Below are 15,397 nucleotides of genomic sequence, written 5' to 3'. Positions count from 1 at the left end.
TTATTAGAATAACTTTTGTATAAGGATACAAAATACGGTTAGTTTTTACCAAATAAAGTGTTAGTGTGCTCTGCTAAGCAGTTGTGTAATTGTTTTATTATTGAATTACCCAACAATTCAATTACCCTCAACCTGGAGAAACAGACTTCGATGGAGTCCTCATTAGAGGTTTAGCGGCTCACGGATCCCGTTTTTAAAATCTGGCGCTCAATAACACAAACAGCGCTAGTGTCCTGCTAGTAACTTGGGTAGGACGTAACATTCCCACGCGTGGGATTTTTCCCCTCATCTGGCATCACTGATTATACGGGGGGTTAGATACTATACTAAAGTCAGTATAAGTTTTAACATCGGGTATAACCCGAAGTCTCTCCTCCCTTCTTCGCGCATGCGCCATGAAGCTAGTCTTCCGCCAAGGGACTACTTTCATATTGTGTGCGCGTTTTTTGAATTAAAAAAATCCCACGAGAAATTATAAATATTTTTTCATTCTGAACTGTAAAATTTTTATTCTTCAATGGAGAGAACTGTATTAGTGAATAGCATGATTATACGCTTTTTAGACTTGAAGTTATATTAAAATATAAAATTTTCAATAAAATTAAAATTAAGATAATTATTGCATTTCGTTATTTCTGCCTTGTTTCATTAATATGTAAGGATATAATATAATATATGTATATATAAACAAATATTTAATTTAATTCGTCATAAAGATCCATTCGACATCGCCACAAAAACAATATAAATTAAGACCAACGCGTGGACTATCTAACGAACGTCAACTTTTGGAAAAATTTTATCTTTTTAACTTAAAATACATTAACGTTTGGGACTAATTTTGCGTTGTGGGAACCACTTGAATGGACATGAAAAATAATGAAAAAAATAGAGAAAACATGATGGAAGGGCGCTAAAGAGCGATACTATTTTAAAGGGATCCACCAAGTTTACTAAACAATTATTAAAAATATGTAGCTTACTACTGCATCCAGTTATCACTCAATCTCCTGGAGAGCATTTCAACCCTGAATCTTCATTATTTTAAAAGGAACACGGCGGGAAACATGCCGAAAAGGGTGAAAATCATGGAGATTTCACTCTCCAATTGCCGACTCGCCACTTACAAATTCATAACTTCTCCCCTAATTAATATTAAGGGATGAAACCAACGGCATTCGTTGGGGAATTAAATTTCATCCCCTAATCTGCAGTTTTTCAATAGAAAAACCGCCGCTTATAAATAAATAAGTTCTCCCACAACAAACCTTTTACCCTGCCAAAAAATTTGAAAAATGATAATTAAAAAACCTCGTGTTACACATTTCATAAATTATAATATGAACTTTATTAAAAATAGTATGTTTAACCATTGCTAAAAAAACCTTATTCAGGTCCGTTACTAAATATACTATTTCGTACTGTTTTCAATTTTAATTCTATACATTTGCCATCCATTCCTTCTGGCATAATTTTGGGTCAGCAGAAGCTGAGCCAGGGCATTCGCTGACAGGCATCGGAATAATCTCGCGACTCCTTTTCTGGCAATTCGAGGGAAATGATTATTGATGTCCACTGCATGTGGATTGAACAAATAAAAATATTGGCGAGTACAATTGGGATTTTGTGGAGAAATGATATACGCAACCGTTTTGCCTTCCGAAATATATAAAAACCCTGTACGCTCAAGTTCGTGCTGATAAACAGCGGCATTTGACGAGATACTTTCAGTGAACTCGTGTAGGGTAGTTTCTGAAGATAGAAACCCCTGAGAATTGAAATAAACACCGATGGTAAACGCCTGACCACATGCCGTGAATCTGTTTTGGAGATCTTCTGGTGATAGATGTTGATAGACGATGTTTCTCTCAGTTCGTGAGTCGACATAAAGTCTGTCACCATCTATCAAGATCTGATCCAGAAGATCTCGTGTAACATTAACTTGGGATCCAAGTAGCACTGCTATCGCCACCACCGCATTTGCTGTGCACTGGGAATTTCTGCGCTCTACCGGAAAACGTTCGTGGCCCTGGTGAAATCTGGCAGACTGGTGAAGTAATACTCCATTCATCGATGTTGCCAATTCGACAACTCCTTTTCTGTCCATCAATGAGGACCAGTGAGGTCTTGGATCTCTTTCTGGATCTGGTATTCGTACCAGCACAGAATCCGTGATGGCTCTTGACGGCCTGCTGCATTCCATCACGACTTCATTGACTTTTTGAGATTCCTTGAAACAAAATATTTTCACCCTTCCGCTTTAATCGGTATTCCCAAATGTCACTATGTTATAGGCATCAAGGGCCGAAATTTAATTTAAAATCTGAGAGGTTACGCGAGCTCACATGATCTAAAGTCCTTGGGGAACAATTTGTCGAATCCGATGAAGGAATCGCTGGTAATACAGAATGGTCTGCGAAATCAGTTTCCATCTGAAGACCTGCTACCATGTCTTCGTCACTTTGGGGTGGATCTGCCAGCTGAAATAGTAATTTTCATCACAATCACGTGAATGTTTCTCTCACAATTTTTTTTTGAATGGATTCCTCGATAGATACCATTTCCGATTCAAACGCAGTTAACAAGGATCGACGAACCGATCCCAGATTCATCTCCAAAGAAGCTGAATTATGAATCCGTGAATCAAGGTCGACGGTCACTTGCATTCCGGTGAAATTATATGCGTCAGCACCATCTTCACCATCGTCATCACCATTGTCAGCGTCATCCTCATCACAAACAATTTGGATCTGATAGGCTTCTCTATTACAGTCATCTGATACCTCTCGAGCATAGTCCTCCAAGATTCTGGTTTCAGTATGACGACAATAGTTTTCCCATTGCTGTATAGAAACGCATGCCAATGCCTCTGCCCAGATCGTTTCAGCCATTTCGTGTGAATAATCATTGTTGCGACCAATATTCTTATCATAATATCGCTTCATTTGTGACCAAACCATTTCAATCGGATTATAGATTGAATGGTATGGAGGCAAACGAACAATCTCATGATCAGTATATTCCGCAACATAATCATCCAATTGGTAACGAACTTCAGGCTTGTTGAGTTGAACAATGACCAGTAACTCCTTGGTGGTAGTCCCTGGTTCATAACGAATGTTATGATCATCCAACCACTTCTGGATCTGGGCAATTGTCCATTTTTGAGTAGGTTTTTGATGTACCTGCAAAGGAAACAAGGAGGGGATAATAAACAAAATTGTCGCATTCTTTAATCTCGGTAACAAAAGCAGCAATCAATACAGGTTGTCTCAAAACCCAACGTCTAAACTTCGAAACAAAGATGAGGATGGAATTCTGAATCGAAAAGTTATGAGCAACTTGAAGATTAGACTCACCCTCTTCAACTTATTCGGGGTTGATTCGGGGTTATGGAGAATCAAATTTTCCATCGACCAACACCTGTTTCATTCCTTTATTTCATTACCTACAAAATTTTGCGCGCTGTAAAAATAGACCTACTCGTTGGGAGTGATACGATGCATTGTCCATGACGATTATCGATGGCTCCCGGATGTTGGGGACAAGTCTTTCCTTGAACCATTTCTGGAATAGTTCTCCATTCATGTCACCATGATAATCGTCATCTGGTCTTGGTTTGACAGCTGTACGGTAGAATAGGAAGCGTTCCGGAATGAAACCACTCCTCCCGCCAGCATTACAGATCAGGTACCGGTCACCAGTCGAATCATTCCTGACTGAGATTTTTTCATTAGTGCCCAGGTGGGAATTCACCATTGGTCCACGCTTGAACTGAGACTAGGCTAGGTTGGTTCGATCTTGGTTTCCAAGCTTGGAACAATCTTGGCTAGCCCTTGGTTTGTAACGCCCGTCCGAGCTTGGATCCCAAGTTTGATCCAAGCTTGAATGAAGTTCGGCGTCCAGACTTGGACCAACCTTGATCCAAGCGTCACCCAATTTGAGATCAAGCTTCAGCCTAATTTGGTCATCAGCCTTCATCCAAGCTCGACTTCCAAGTTTGACTTTAAAAAAAATATGTTCAGCTCGCTCCCCCCAACCCAAGCATTAGTATAGCCAAACGAAACTGTCAAAAGTTGATAATTCTTCCAATTTAAATTCTGACTTAATTTTTTTTCTTTGACCATCACGATCAACTTAATTTTTTTTCCACGAATTATGTTAACAGTTTTCCGGCTTTGGCTCAAAGCCCTCCGACAATAACCAGTTAGAAATTCTCGAACTTGCAAAAAATTGAAGAAAAAATAAAATAAATAAATAATATATTTATTTATAAAAAATATGGATTTAGTATTAGTATTAGTATTAGTATATTTATTTCTTTGATGTTACAATTTCCTTGTTTTACATCTCCTCCAGCCTTCTCTTTTAATTAAATTTAATTTAATCACAACATATATATATCTATGTATATGTATTACAACATATATCTCTATTTTGTCCAAAACGAACATCCATCTCCACTCCTCTATCACCCAGTCTTATCCTCCTTCTTCTCTCTGCCTTTCCTCTTTTCTTCTTCGCTCTCATCTTTCCTCCTCTTTTGCTCTCCTCAATGCTTCCTCTATTCTCCTCAGCCTCTCAATCATTCTTTTTCTTTTTTTCTGGAGGCGCTCCCAGTACCTCCGACATCCTCCTTTTCCAGTGCCTTTTATTGCTTTTTCTGCCCCAGTCTTTCCACCACTTCTCGTCTTCTTTTCCCAGCTTTTTCATTAACTCTCCACATCCTAGTACATTCTCCATCTCCTCCCTTTCCCTTTTACATGCCCTACATCCGTCCTCTTTCATTCCTCTCCTTCCTCCGATCAGTACGTTCCCACATCTCCGCCTAGCCCATCCTGTCTTCTGTTCTTCTTTCAGTCTCCTATCCAGCCAGTACTTTTCCATTTCCGTGTCTTTTTGATGTGCTGGTAGTAGCTACAATACCCTGATCCTTCTATCCTTGCCCAGTCCTTTTGTTTCTCCTGCCCCTTCATTATTTCCACTAGTTCCTCTATCCTCTCTCCTATTTCGCTTAACTCCTTTTTCCACAACCTCTCCAGTATTTCCCCCGTATCCTTTTAATGTGTTTGTGGTGATCACAACATCTTGATCCTTCTATCCTTGCCCAGTCCTTTTGTTTCTCCTGGCCTTCCATTATCTTCACCAGCCCCTCTATCCTCTTATCCTCTGCCATCTCTCTGCTTTGCCTCGATTCCTCCGTTACCGACCCTGTCTTCCTTATTGGTTCCTTCGGCTCGCCTTTCGCCTTTTCTTGTGGCGTTCTCTCTAGTCAATTACTTGCCCTAAAACCATCTTTCCCCCTCCGTTTCCCCTGGTTCCTTTTCCATTTCTTTGCATTTATTTTCCCCATCGCCCTCCTCTCCTCGTTGTTTGCCTCCTCCTCTTCCCTCTTCTCCCAATACTTTTCCAGTTCCTCCTCACTCTTCTCAATTTCCTTTTCCCTTGGTTTTTCCTCTCTTTTCCTTGGTCTGCCGGCCTTTTTCTGCCTGCGCCTGCCTTCTCATCCCTCTCGCTCTCCATCCTTTTCTTCCCGCTAGCGGCTTCTCCCTCTTCCTTCTAGAAGCTTCTCGTCGCCTTTCCCCTTCCCCCACTTTCGTCCCAGTCTCAACGGTTTATTTGACTCTTCCACCTTCCCAAGCCCGCACCACTTCTTGTCTCTTTACTCCCCTCCCACTCACTTCACCGCCGATTTTCTATTTTCCACCTGTTCTCGCCACTATCACTTCCTTCTCCACCCATTTCTTCAGCTTTTTCTTCACTTTTTCCTTTATAAATCTGCTTTTTCTTGCCCACTACTCGTTCACACGTCTACTCTCTAGCCCGCCACCTATCGGCCCCCCCAAATATGGATTTATATCTTTATATAATATAAATTATTTAATTTTTTCTAAAATATATTGGCCCGAGCTTGGTTCTAACTTATCAATTCAAGCTCGGAGACCGAAGCTTGGATGAAGATAGGAATTGCCTTGGTAGCCAAGCTTTAATTCACAGGGAACCGCCAAACTTGGTTTTACCTAGGAATTAGCACAGGTTCAACCGTGGTCTAAACTAGGAATCCCGAGGCTTGGTAACCAAGGTTGGACCAAGTTTGAGCCTATCGTCCAAGCGGGGAAACCCTCACATGTGTGTGGCTCCGGACATCACTGTCCTGCCACTCTTTCGACTTCCCCGTTCCTCGTCGATATGTCCAAGTCTCATCTTGGTAGACAATCGGCTTGCCTTCGTCAATGAGATGCTTCATTTTTTTGAGGAACTGGATCCTTCTGTAAGCGATGTATGGCTGTTATTTGAGGTACCTAGTACCATCACGCTTACAGTAGGTGAACCCAATCTGAAGAAGGACTTTTTTCAGCGTCGTTTTTCCTCCGGTAAAAGTGATTTCCTTCGATCTTGAAAATAAAGTTTATGATACTACTATGCTCATTCAAATTTCAAAAGATCAACTAATAAATGAAGGAGGAACATACGCAATGACCTGCAGCAACTTTTCGATGGTCAATGGTTCCTCTTTGAACTTAATCAGATTTTTTTTTCGCAATGCTCTATAATATTTCTTATTGTTACGGTTAATCATATATAATTGGACCAACCTAAATTAGTGGTGATGTAATTTAAAATTTAACAAAATGATAAATAAATAGTTGTTATATGCTGGAGGGTCAGAGTCAGGGTTAGAATCTCGCCGAAACCATTTTTTTTATTATTAACAATAAACATTAACAACAATTATTTGTATGGGATGATCCAATGAACAACTATTTATTTATCATTTTGTTAAATTTTAAATTACATCACCGGTAACTTAGGTTGGTCCAATTATATATAATTAACCGTAACAATAAGAAATATTATAGAGCATTGCGAAAAAAAAATCTGATTAAGTTCACAGAGTGAATAACCATCATCGATACAATAAATTAATTCATTAACAATTAATTAATTATTTGAAAAAAACGGGGCATGTAGCTTCCATGCACATTCTCGTTAGTATTTTAGGTTGAGCATCCCTTGACAGAACGTTGAAAGATGATTATTCGATTACTATCGCCATCTATAAAACATAAAAATTTTGTGTTACAACAAAATTATCATAGAGGACATTCGCATTCCTTTCTCCGATCGGTAATTTTCACAACAGGGAAAGAAATTCTCTTTTTCAGTTCCCTACAGTGATTATAGATGACCCTACCCCCGAAACTTCTGGGGAAAATGGCCGCCACTTCCTGTACCATTCTTTGCGGATGTACCTATTTTAGACCCATCCCCCTATTGTTAGTCGTAATTCTTGCCCTTTTCTTTCACTGTATAAGGTAAACTAGTGGGACATACTTCATTTTGTGATTTCTCGTTAAACTACGTAGTTTATTTTGAGTTTATAAGTGTTTGCTGTGAATTTTATTCGATAAAAAATGCCGTTTAAAGTGTCTAGATCCCAGATAACGGAAGGTGTTCGTAGAAAAGATAGACCTAAGAAAAGGAAACAATCGTTTAATCCGAAAAATCCTGAGATAGATGATAATTCTTTCACGAGTTCGTCGGCAAAGAAATTAAAAGGCGAGGATAAACAGCACGTGCCAGAGGAAGCCACACTACAATATTCGATCATTGACTTTGCTCTGGTTTTTTCTACACTTTCGTCTTGTGTACGGTGTTCAAACATTATTAAAAGTGCAGGTGAAGAACAATTTTGTAATGGAAAAATAGATTTTAAACAATGCTCCATATTCGGTCTGGGATTTAAACTTGTGGTACAATGTGAACGATGTAAACCAAAATATATTTTATCATGTCAACAAATTGGCAGAATGTATGAACTAAATCGGCGGTTTATTTTTGTTATGCGAGTATTGGGTTTGGGTCTTGCTGGATGCAAGAAGTTTTGCGGTTTGATGGATATAAGCAGCTCCTTTTTGAATCAATCAACATACGACTTTTATATTAATAAAATACATGAATGTATTACCATAGTTGCTGAGAAACTGTTCTCCTCTGCTGCTACAGAGGAAAAGCAAATGACAAGTTTAACAAACAACATTGAAGATACGACAGATGTGACTGTCTCCGGTGATGGGACGTGGAAAAAGCGTGGTTTTGCATCACTTTATGGTGTCAGTTCTCTAATCGGATATCAGACAGGAAAAGTCTTGGATGTTATTGTTAAAAGTTCATACTGTAAATTATGTGAGTCTTGGAAAAAAAAATTAGATACGGCAGAATTTGAAGAGTGGAAAGAAGAACACATCGAAACTGATCAATGTGCCGCCAATCACACTGGAGCATCTGGAAACATGGAAGTATCTTCAATTATTGAAATGTTTAAACGTTCTATTGTAAAACATGGCGTGAGGTACGTAAATTATATAGGAGATGGAGATTCTAAAACATACTCTGGTATTCTCAAAGCCCAACCTTATGGTGAAGATTTTGTTGTCAATAAGAAAGAATGTATTGGCCACGTACAGAAGAGGATGGGCACCCGGTTGCGTGATTTAGTGAAGAAAACCGTTGAGGAAAAGATGGTCAAAGGCAAAAAAACTCAAAAAAAAATTCTTTCCGGTAAAGGTAAATTGACTAGTAAATTGATAGACAAATTAACTGTATATTATGGCTTAGCGATAAGAAGAAACAGTGATTCAGCTGATAAAATGAGGGATGCAATATGGGCTACTTACTACCACTACAGCTCTACAGACAAAAATCCTCAGCATCAAAATTGCCCTGAAGCTCCAGCCACGTGGTGCACCTGGCAGCAAGCATCAGCATCAAATAATCTCTCATCGTTCAAACACAATTATACTCCATTACCAGATGATGTTTTGACTGCAATGAAACCAATTTATGAAGACCTGAGTAAGGATGAGCTTTTGGAGCGGTGTGTTGGTGGATTTACACAAAATAACAATGAAAGTTTCAATCAGTTGATTTGGAAAATTACTCCCAAAATACTTCCAGCTGGGTCAATAATCGTTCAAATTGCTGCATTAATCGTTGCTTGTACTTTCAATGAAGGAATATCAGCATTATTATTAATTATGCACAGTATGGACCTAAAACTTGGTCCAAATTCCCACAATTATGCCCGAAAGATAGATGAAAACCGGGTGATCGCAGCCGAAAAGAAATCTACTAGCGAGACTCGTGAAGCCAGGGTTCGTCATCGACAGGAGCAAAAGGATGCCCTGGACATTGCAGCTGCAGCAGGTTCTCTACTTTATGGCCCAGGAATCGACGATTCAATGTAAGTTGAAAAAAAGATTTTTTTTCCGACTTTTATTGTCTCCAAAACTTTAAACGCGTTTTTCTCAAAACTATATTTTCAAAGTCGGTTGTCAAGATTTCTCGCGAACTACTCAACCGATCTTAATGAAATTTTACACAAGTCTTCGAGATATCATTTACAAGGTCTTGAACGAAGGATTTTTTTTTTTAATTACAACTATTTGAAAATAAAAAATTTCGAGAAATTTTCATCAAAATTTGCATTTTTTTATAAAAATGTCTGCCAAAAATCGAATTTTCATTTTTTTTTCCTTCGTCCAATACCTAGTTTGTTGTCTTTACTAAAACACGAATTTTTTTACTTTCATTTCAGATAATCCTGAAAGAAGTTGTGCTGACATCGCGGAGGCACCTTTTTTCCGAGGGACTGCCGGAAATGGCGTCGTAATGGCCGCCATCTTGATATTTTTTTTTGAAAATTTCACAAAATGTTTATTAAATATGTATCTTTTAAATAATAAAAAGTTTCATCTAAATATTTCATTTTTTATATGCAAAAAAAATTATTGAAAAAAGGCCGTTTTTTGTCCGAGGAAACCCATGTAACCCCTTAATGTTCCCTACTTGTAGATTGGTAGATCTCTCGTCATTGGCCTGGCACATCTTCCCTGTGATAACTGGTTGTATCGTTAATCTTCAACATGTTTATTCAAAAGGAGAGAGTGCATCGTGCTTTTGTCTTCTGGCATTTCGGAGTCAATTACAGTTTGGCGACTCCATTATTGTGGTAGTTGCTATGATACGTCAAGGGTCTCGGTCAAGTAAGTAGTTATAAAATAATTATCATTGTTAACACTAGAACTACCAAGGAGGTCAAAATGACTTGTTTGACATTTCTTATAACTCATTTCAGGTACATTTTGTTTCTGAAAATTTTGTACGACTTTTTCTAAAACATACAAATATTTAATTCTGGAAAACAGTTTTCTTTTTTTTTATTATTATGTTGTAAAATAGTATGCAGTATACCTACATATACCGAGATGGGTCATTTTGACCCCGCACGGAACAAGGTTTTCGGTGCTGTTCTGTTGTAATGTGGAAACAAAACTAATAACTAAAAGAACTTCCCTAGTTGGCACTATAAGACAAAATAAGAGAGAACTACCTAAACTTGCAAAATCAAAAACGGATAACATGTCTCGCTTCTCGACAGTATTTTATAAAGCAGAAAAATGTACTCTGGCTATATATAAGAGGAAACCCAATAAAAAAACATTAGTGCTCAGTTCAAAACATAAGTCAGTGAAAACTGAAAAAGATGAAAAACGTTTACCTGAAAAGATTACATTTTATAACAATACCAAATTTGGCGTAGATGTTACGGATCAAATGGCTCGGAAATATTCTGTGATAGCTGGATCTCGAAGATGGGCATTAGAAGTGTTTTACAATATTTTACATCGTGCCGGAATAAATGCACGCATATTATAAAAAGAAGTGACAGAAGAAAATATTTTAAGAAAAGACTTTTTATTCCAGTTATCCGAAGAACTTGCAATTGACCGCAAAGAACTAACTGGTAGATGTACAGATCAAGTAGAAGGAATATCATCATCTCTGTCGTCGCAAAATCAGACACCTATTTCGATTAAACGTAAACGGTGTCAAATAGCACATTGTACTAATAATCAAACGAACAACATTTGTGGCATATGCCATAAACGAGTCTGTAGTAAATATTCTGCTAAAATATATGTAACTTGCAAAAAATGTTTTTAACGTTTATGCATAATTATTTAAAAAATTACTGCTATTATATTACTATTATGAAAAGATAATATTTAAGATTTGTTCATAAAATTACAAAATATATAAAAACGTAAAAATTGCTGTATTTTCTTAAATATCTTTTAGTAATTTAAGAAACAAGTCATTTTGACCCATCCGGTAGAAGTAGGTATACGTCAATCGTCGGTAGTTCTAGTGTTAAATATCTATCAAAATTTCAGTGGGTTCATTCTGATTTGGAGGAAATCATACGATACTATACATATACTAGAGGGTTGTATCTTGATCCACCACAACGTTGCTATGCATTTTTTTTCCCTTATGAGTATCATTGCCACCATTGACGAAGTGTTATGGTTACAGGAAGTTGAAAAAATCTAGTTATTGTGTGGTGTATAATAGCTTACTTCAAATGACTTTCAAAGCACCATTTACTTTACAGGTTGGCGATGGAGGAATCCAGTTTTTCAAGTGTTCATGCTCATTGGAGAGAAGACTTGATTTATGGTAGAAATTAGTTATCATTAAACTAATCATATATTACGAATGCCGTCTAAAATTTTTTGCTCATATGATTGTCATTTCAGAGTCTGGTCGAACGTGGGTGAGTCCCAAGGTAGCAACGATGAAAGCAGTGTCTAGTGATGTGATGAATATGGATTCATTTATCCTTAAATTTTCCTCTTTTATTAACCCAAATTTTCAGAGTCTGATCGCGAAACGATTTTAATGGAAGAAATATTATCAGCTATTTACATACAGAAAACATTACTCACTGAAGCAGGAAAATCGACTTAATTTCGTAAAATACAAATTGGTAGGAAGCAATTTCTGATATGCTTCCATTAAGCTTTTTCATTGATTAAATACAAATTTCTTTTTTAACGTTACCATTCGAATTTATTCTTCAAACCCTGGTTACCGATTTTAACGAATAACGAAAACTGATCTAAATTTCTCACTTTGGTTGTCCCGGAAAACAGAAAAAGTCGTGACCACTACGACCATGCAGTCAGCAGGCAACTCATTTATTTTTCAATGTAACTTATGTGTATCGCTAAAATAAAAATTAATTATACATAAACAATCGATTCCCAAATAATAAAATTTAATTCCTAAATCATCCCGAATAATTCACAAGCGATACAAATAAGTTACGTTGAAAAATAAATGATTGGCCTGCTAACTATATAATCGTGCTCACATTTTTTAAAAATATAATTCACTTTTATTTTTGTTTATACATCTTAAAGCTGAATTTAGTTCTAAAATTCATTATTTCCTCCAAGACTCAACAATTCATCTAAACTCTTAGGAAAATATAAAAAAATTCTCCAAAGACGTCGGGGAAAGAATTCCCTGAAGGACATAATCTTAAAAAACAAGACAAAAATCTAAAACACTTTTTTTTCAACCACCCAAATAACAAATTCATTTTCCAATTTTATTTTTCTTCCTTTCTTCTTCTTTGTCACCTTCGAGCCCAGTGTTTTGGACTTAGTGGACTTCTTAACCATTTTTTCCAAGTTCCTCAGAGCTCTTTACTCGAGTTCCTTCATCTCGGCTACAGATTTTCCTTCGAAGGGATCCACAGTTTCCTCACCCGTCTCCCCAGTCCCCTGGTTCGTCCGTAGCTCCTCTGACTCTCCGGCCTCCAGCTCCTTGGCCTTCACCAATGGTTCTCCTTTGAATATATCATCCAATGGATTAAACGAGTACGAGACCTCAGGCTTGTTCGCCTTCTGTGCCATCTTCTGCTCGAGTCAATGTATGGAGTTTCCACCAGCTTTTTTATTCACGGCTTGACGATACTTCCAGAGTTGTCCCCGAGGGTTCCCCCTCCAAAACTCCCAGCGAATATTTTCACTGGATTCAAAACAAATCTGGGGCCTATCTCTGTTAATCCTCCATTTTCAGTCAGGATCTGGTAGTTTCTGAACCCTATCCTGTTGTCTAGGACGCTGAATGTGTAGAAGTGGTCGAAGAAGGGTTTGCTTTTAGGGTGGTGGTTGGAGACACCAAATATCTGGGTGAACAACTCTCGCAGGAGGGCGTAACGAGGATTTGTGGAGAAGTTCTCATCGAAGGAGAGAATTGGACGAGATCCCTTTAGGCAATTGCCTGTCAATTCCATTTCTCCCATTGTGTAAACTGTGAAGATTAATAGTTTAAATAAATTTGAAGGTTTCCAAAAGTTAATGAATTAGAATGAAAAAATGAAAAAAAAATGAAAACCTCATTGGAAAATAGCAATTCAAAGGTTAGGAAAAAAGTAGGAAACGAAATTGGGAAGACAATATGGGATTGCTAGATTAACTTACTATTCTCAACCAAAAATTTGGCAGAAGGACCACTTTTGGCATTTGAAAACCACATGCAGAGATCTCTTTTCTTCCTCCCTTCGAATAAAACCGCCTTGTTACAATTTTTGGCTTCGCAAATCTCGTTCACCACCTAGAAGTTCTTCTGCTTTTCCATTTTAGCTTCTGCTCGATGATGAGGCATGGGGGATTGCAAATCCTCCATCAAGTGACGGTCTCGATGATTTATTCCTCTGGACGCGAACACGCGACCCTTTGTCGGTTCGTTCATTTTTCCTGCAAGTAAAGAGGTGGATGAAACAGAATGACCTTAATTCGCTCAACATTATCTGCTGAATAAACGACGGAATTTGAATAAATCAGATCTCATTTTTGAGTTTTTCAAATAAAAAAATTTGTTTTCATTTCAATGATATTTTCACTCCACCGGTGGCGAGTTATAAACGATTGACCGTTAAACGATTATCCGTTTCTCTGGCTGTATCCATCTGGAATATGGAAGAAAGTCAACAGTTTGGATTTTATTTAGAAGTAAAGGGATTGTTGAACCACTTAATCAGGATAAATCACTTGCATCATAAACTCCACAATAAATTGTATGATCACATAGAAATTCTATAACTCGTCTGTTGTTTTTGTTGCATTATTAATGAATGTTTGATCGATCCTTCAAGAGATAAATTTAGATTGAACAAAAAAACTCAATTCCACTCTTTTCTTCTTCTGAATAATATTCCAATAATGACAACGAAATGACATGAACAACCAACCCTTTTAGCTGGTGGCTCTCTGACGACCTCTTAGCAGGAAGGGACTTCTCCCTCGTCCTTAGCTATTCCTTGATTCACATTTTCGATTTCCCTTTCCCGTTTCAGTGACTTGTTTGTCATTTTTCAATGACAAAAATACTCAACACTCCTCACAAAACACGATTGTTGTTTTGCACGTAGAGGACTTGGGATTTAAGTTAGGTGAACGCCTGGCGGGGAGAAAATATCGAAATGCAGACCCCAGGGTCCCCACAGTGTTAGAAAAAAGTGGAGGCGGGAAATAATAAAACTCGAGTATGAAATTAACAAATTCTTTCTTACCTTTTAACCAAGATCTAGAATACAATATGTGAAAAAACGATAACTAGCACGCATTCGTAAATCCCTTTGTCATCTTCCAAAAGTACTAAATCAATACAATATTTTTTTTACCTACAGATACAATTCAGGATCAAGTGATGAAGTGACCGAGGTTGAAGGTGTTAATGATGTCCATCTGCCATTCAATTATAAGGATCCCGAGAGCATTCTATCTTGTCTCAAGCTGAAAAGGACCACGTGCTATATTAAAAGCTCTTATATATTTGCCTGCATCCTGCAAATTCTTTCTGCTGTTGCTGAAGGGAATTCAACACTCCGGAATTTGATAACATCTACAAACGATACCTTGCAACTCGTGCCAAGTTATTTGAATTCAGCGAATATATCTGATTGCAGCATTCAAAGATTTATTTTTGAAAAGTTGTTTTGGTCACAGAAATCAACTTCGAGATCGTAATAATAGGGTTGAGTATAAAATCAGCTTGTCTGATCATATCGTTCATACTTGGCAAAAATGCATGAGTAAAAAGCCCAGTTTCATAGAAAAATACTGGTGCAGCTGTGACCTCACTGGAGGTGTTTGTCTCCTTCAATCTGCTAGTGTGAACCTTTTGCGGAGTAATTTTCAAGGTCTAGAGAAGGTCTTGGATGTTCATAAGAGGTGAAATGTCCTAAGTGCCTGCCAAATAAGCCCACTGAGTCAAAGTCCAAAAGAATTTGTTTTCAAAGATCGTCACGGGTATTACATTCATAATTATATAGATCATTCAATTTGCAGAAAGCTAATTGAAGTTTTTTAATAATCAATGTTACAGGTTGAGCAGCGTTGTTGTGCAAAACTCCGACGGTGTGCATGTGGTATTTTGTATGTGGATGGATGGAACTTGGACATTGCAGTCGAAGCTTTTGCAGCCCAACTAAAATAATCCTGAATCAACCATCAATCAAGCCCACGAGGCACTTTACGTA

At 37.7% G+C, this 15,397-nt stretch overlaps 2 protein-coding genes across 3 annotated transcripts; one reads left to right on the top strand and one right to left on the bottom strand.

The window, feature by feature from the left end:
* The first annotated feature begins 6,973 nt into the window (after window positions 1–6,973).
* Window positions 6,974–9,797, top strand: LOC135167084 (uncharacterized). 2 transcript variants are annotated; one of them, XM_064129969.1, is made up of 2 exons: window positions 6,974–9,244; window positions 9,599–9,797. In XM_064129969.1, exons 1-2 carry the CDS (start codon window positions 7,416–7,418, stop codon window positions 9,600–9,602), a joined length of 1,833 nt encoding a protein of 610 aa, XP_063986039.1. In that variant the 5' UTR covers window positions 6,974–7,415; the 3' UTR covers window positions 9,603–9,797. The 2 variants fall into 2 exon arrangements, with proteins under 2 accessions (XP_063986039.1, XP_063986122.1); XM_064130052.1 differs by lacking the exon at window positions 9,599–9,797 and having other exon boundaries at window positions 6,974–9,554.
* Window positions 9,798–11,996: 2,199 nt separating this feature from the next.
* LOC135168378 (ribosome biogenesis protein BRX1 homolog) lies at window positions 11,997–14,625 on the bottom strand. The gene is given in 4 exon segments (XM_064132525.1): window positions 11,997–12,832; window positions 12,835–13,167; window positions 13,338–13,613; window positions 14,540–14,625. Coding segments are annotated over 3 exon segments (879 nt in total). The 5' UTR covers window positions 13,609–13,613; window positions 14,540–14,625; the 3' UTR covers window positions 11,997–12,557.
* Between the last annotated feature and the right edge of the window lie 772 nt (window positions 14,626–15,397).

The sequence above is a fragment of the Diachasmimorpha longicaudata genome, chromosome 1 (genome assembly GCF_034640455.1).
Source record: "Diachasmimorpha longicaudata isolate KC_UGA_2023 chromosome 1, iyDiaLong2, whole genome shotgun sequence".
NCBI lineage: Eukaryota > Metazoa > Arthropoda > Insecta > Hymenoptera > Braconidae > Diachasmimorpha > Diachasmimorpha longicaudata.
Note: the sequence above shows the minus strand (reverse complement) of the source record. Positions and strands in the feature narration are given on the sequence as shown.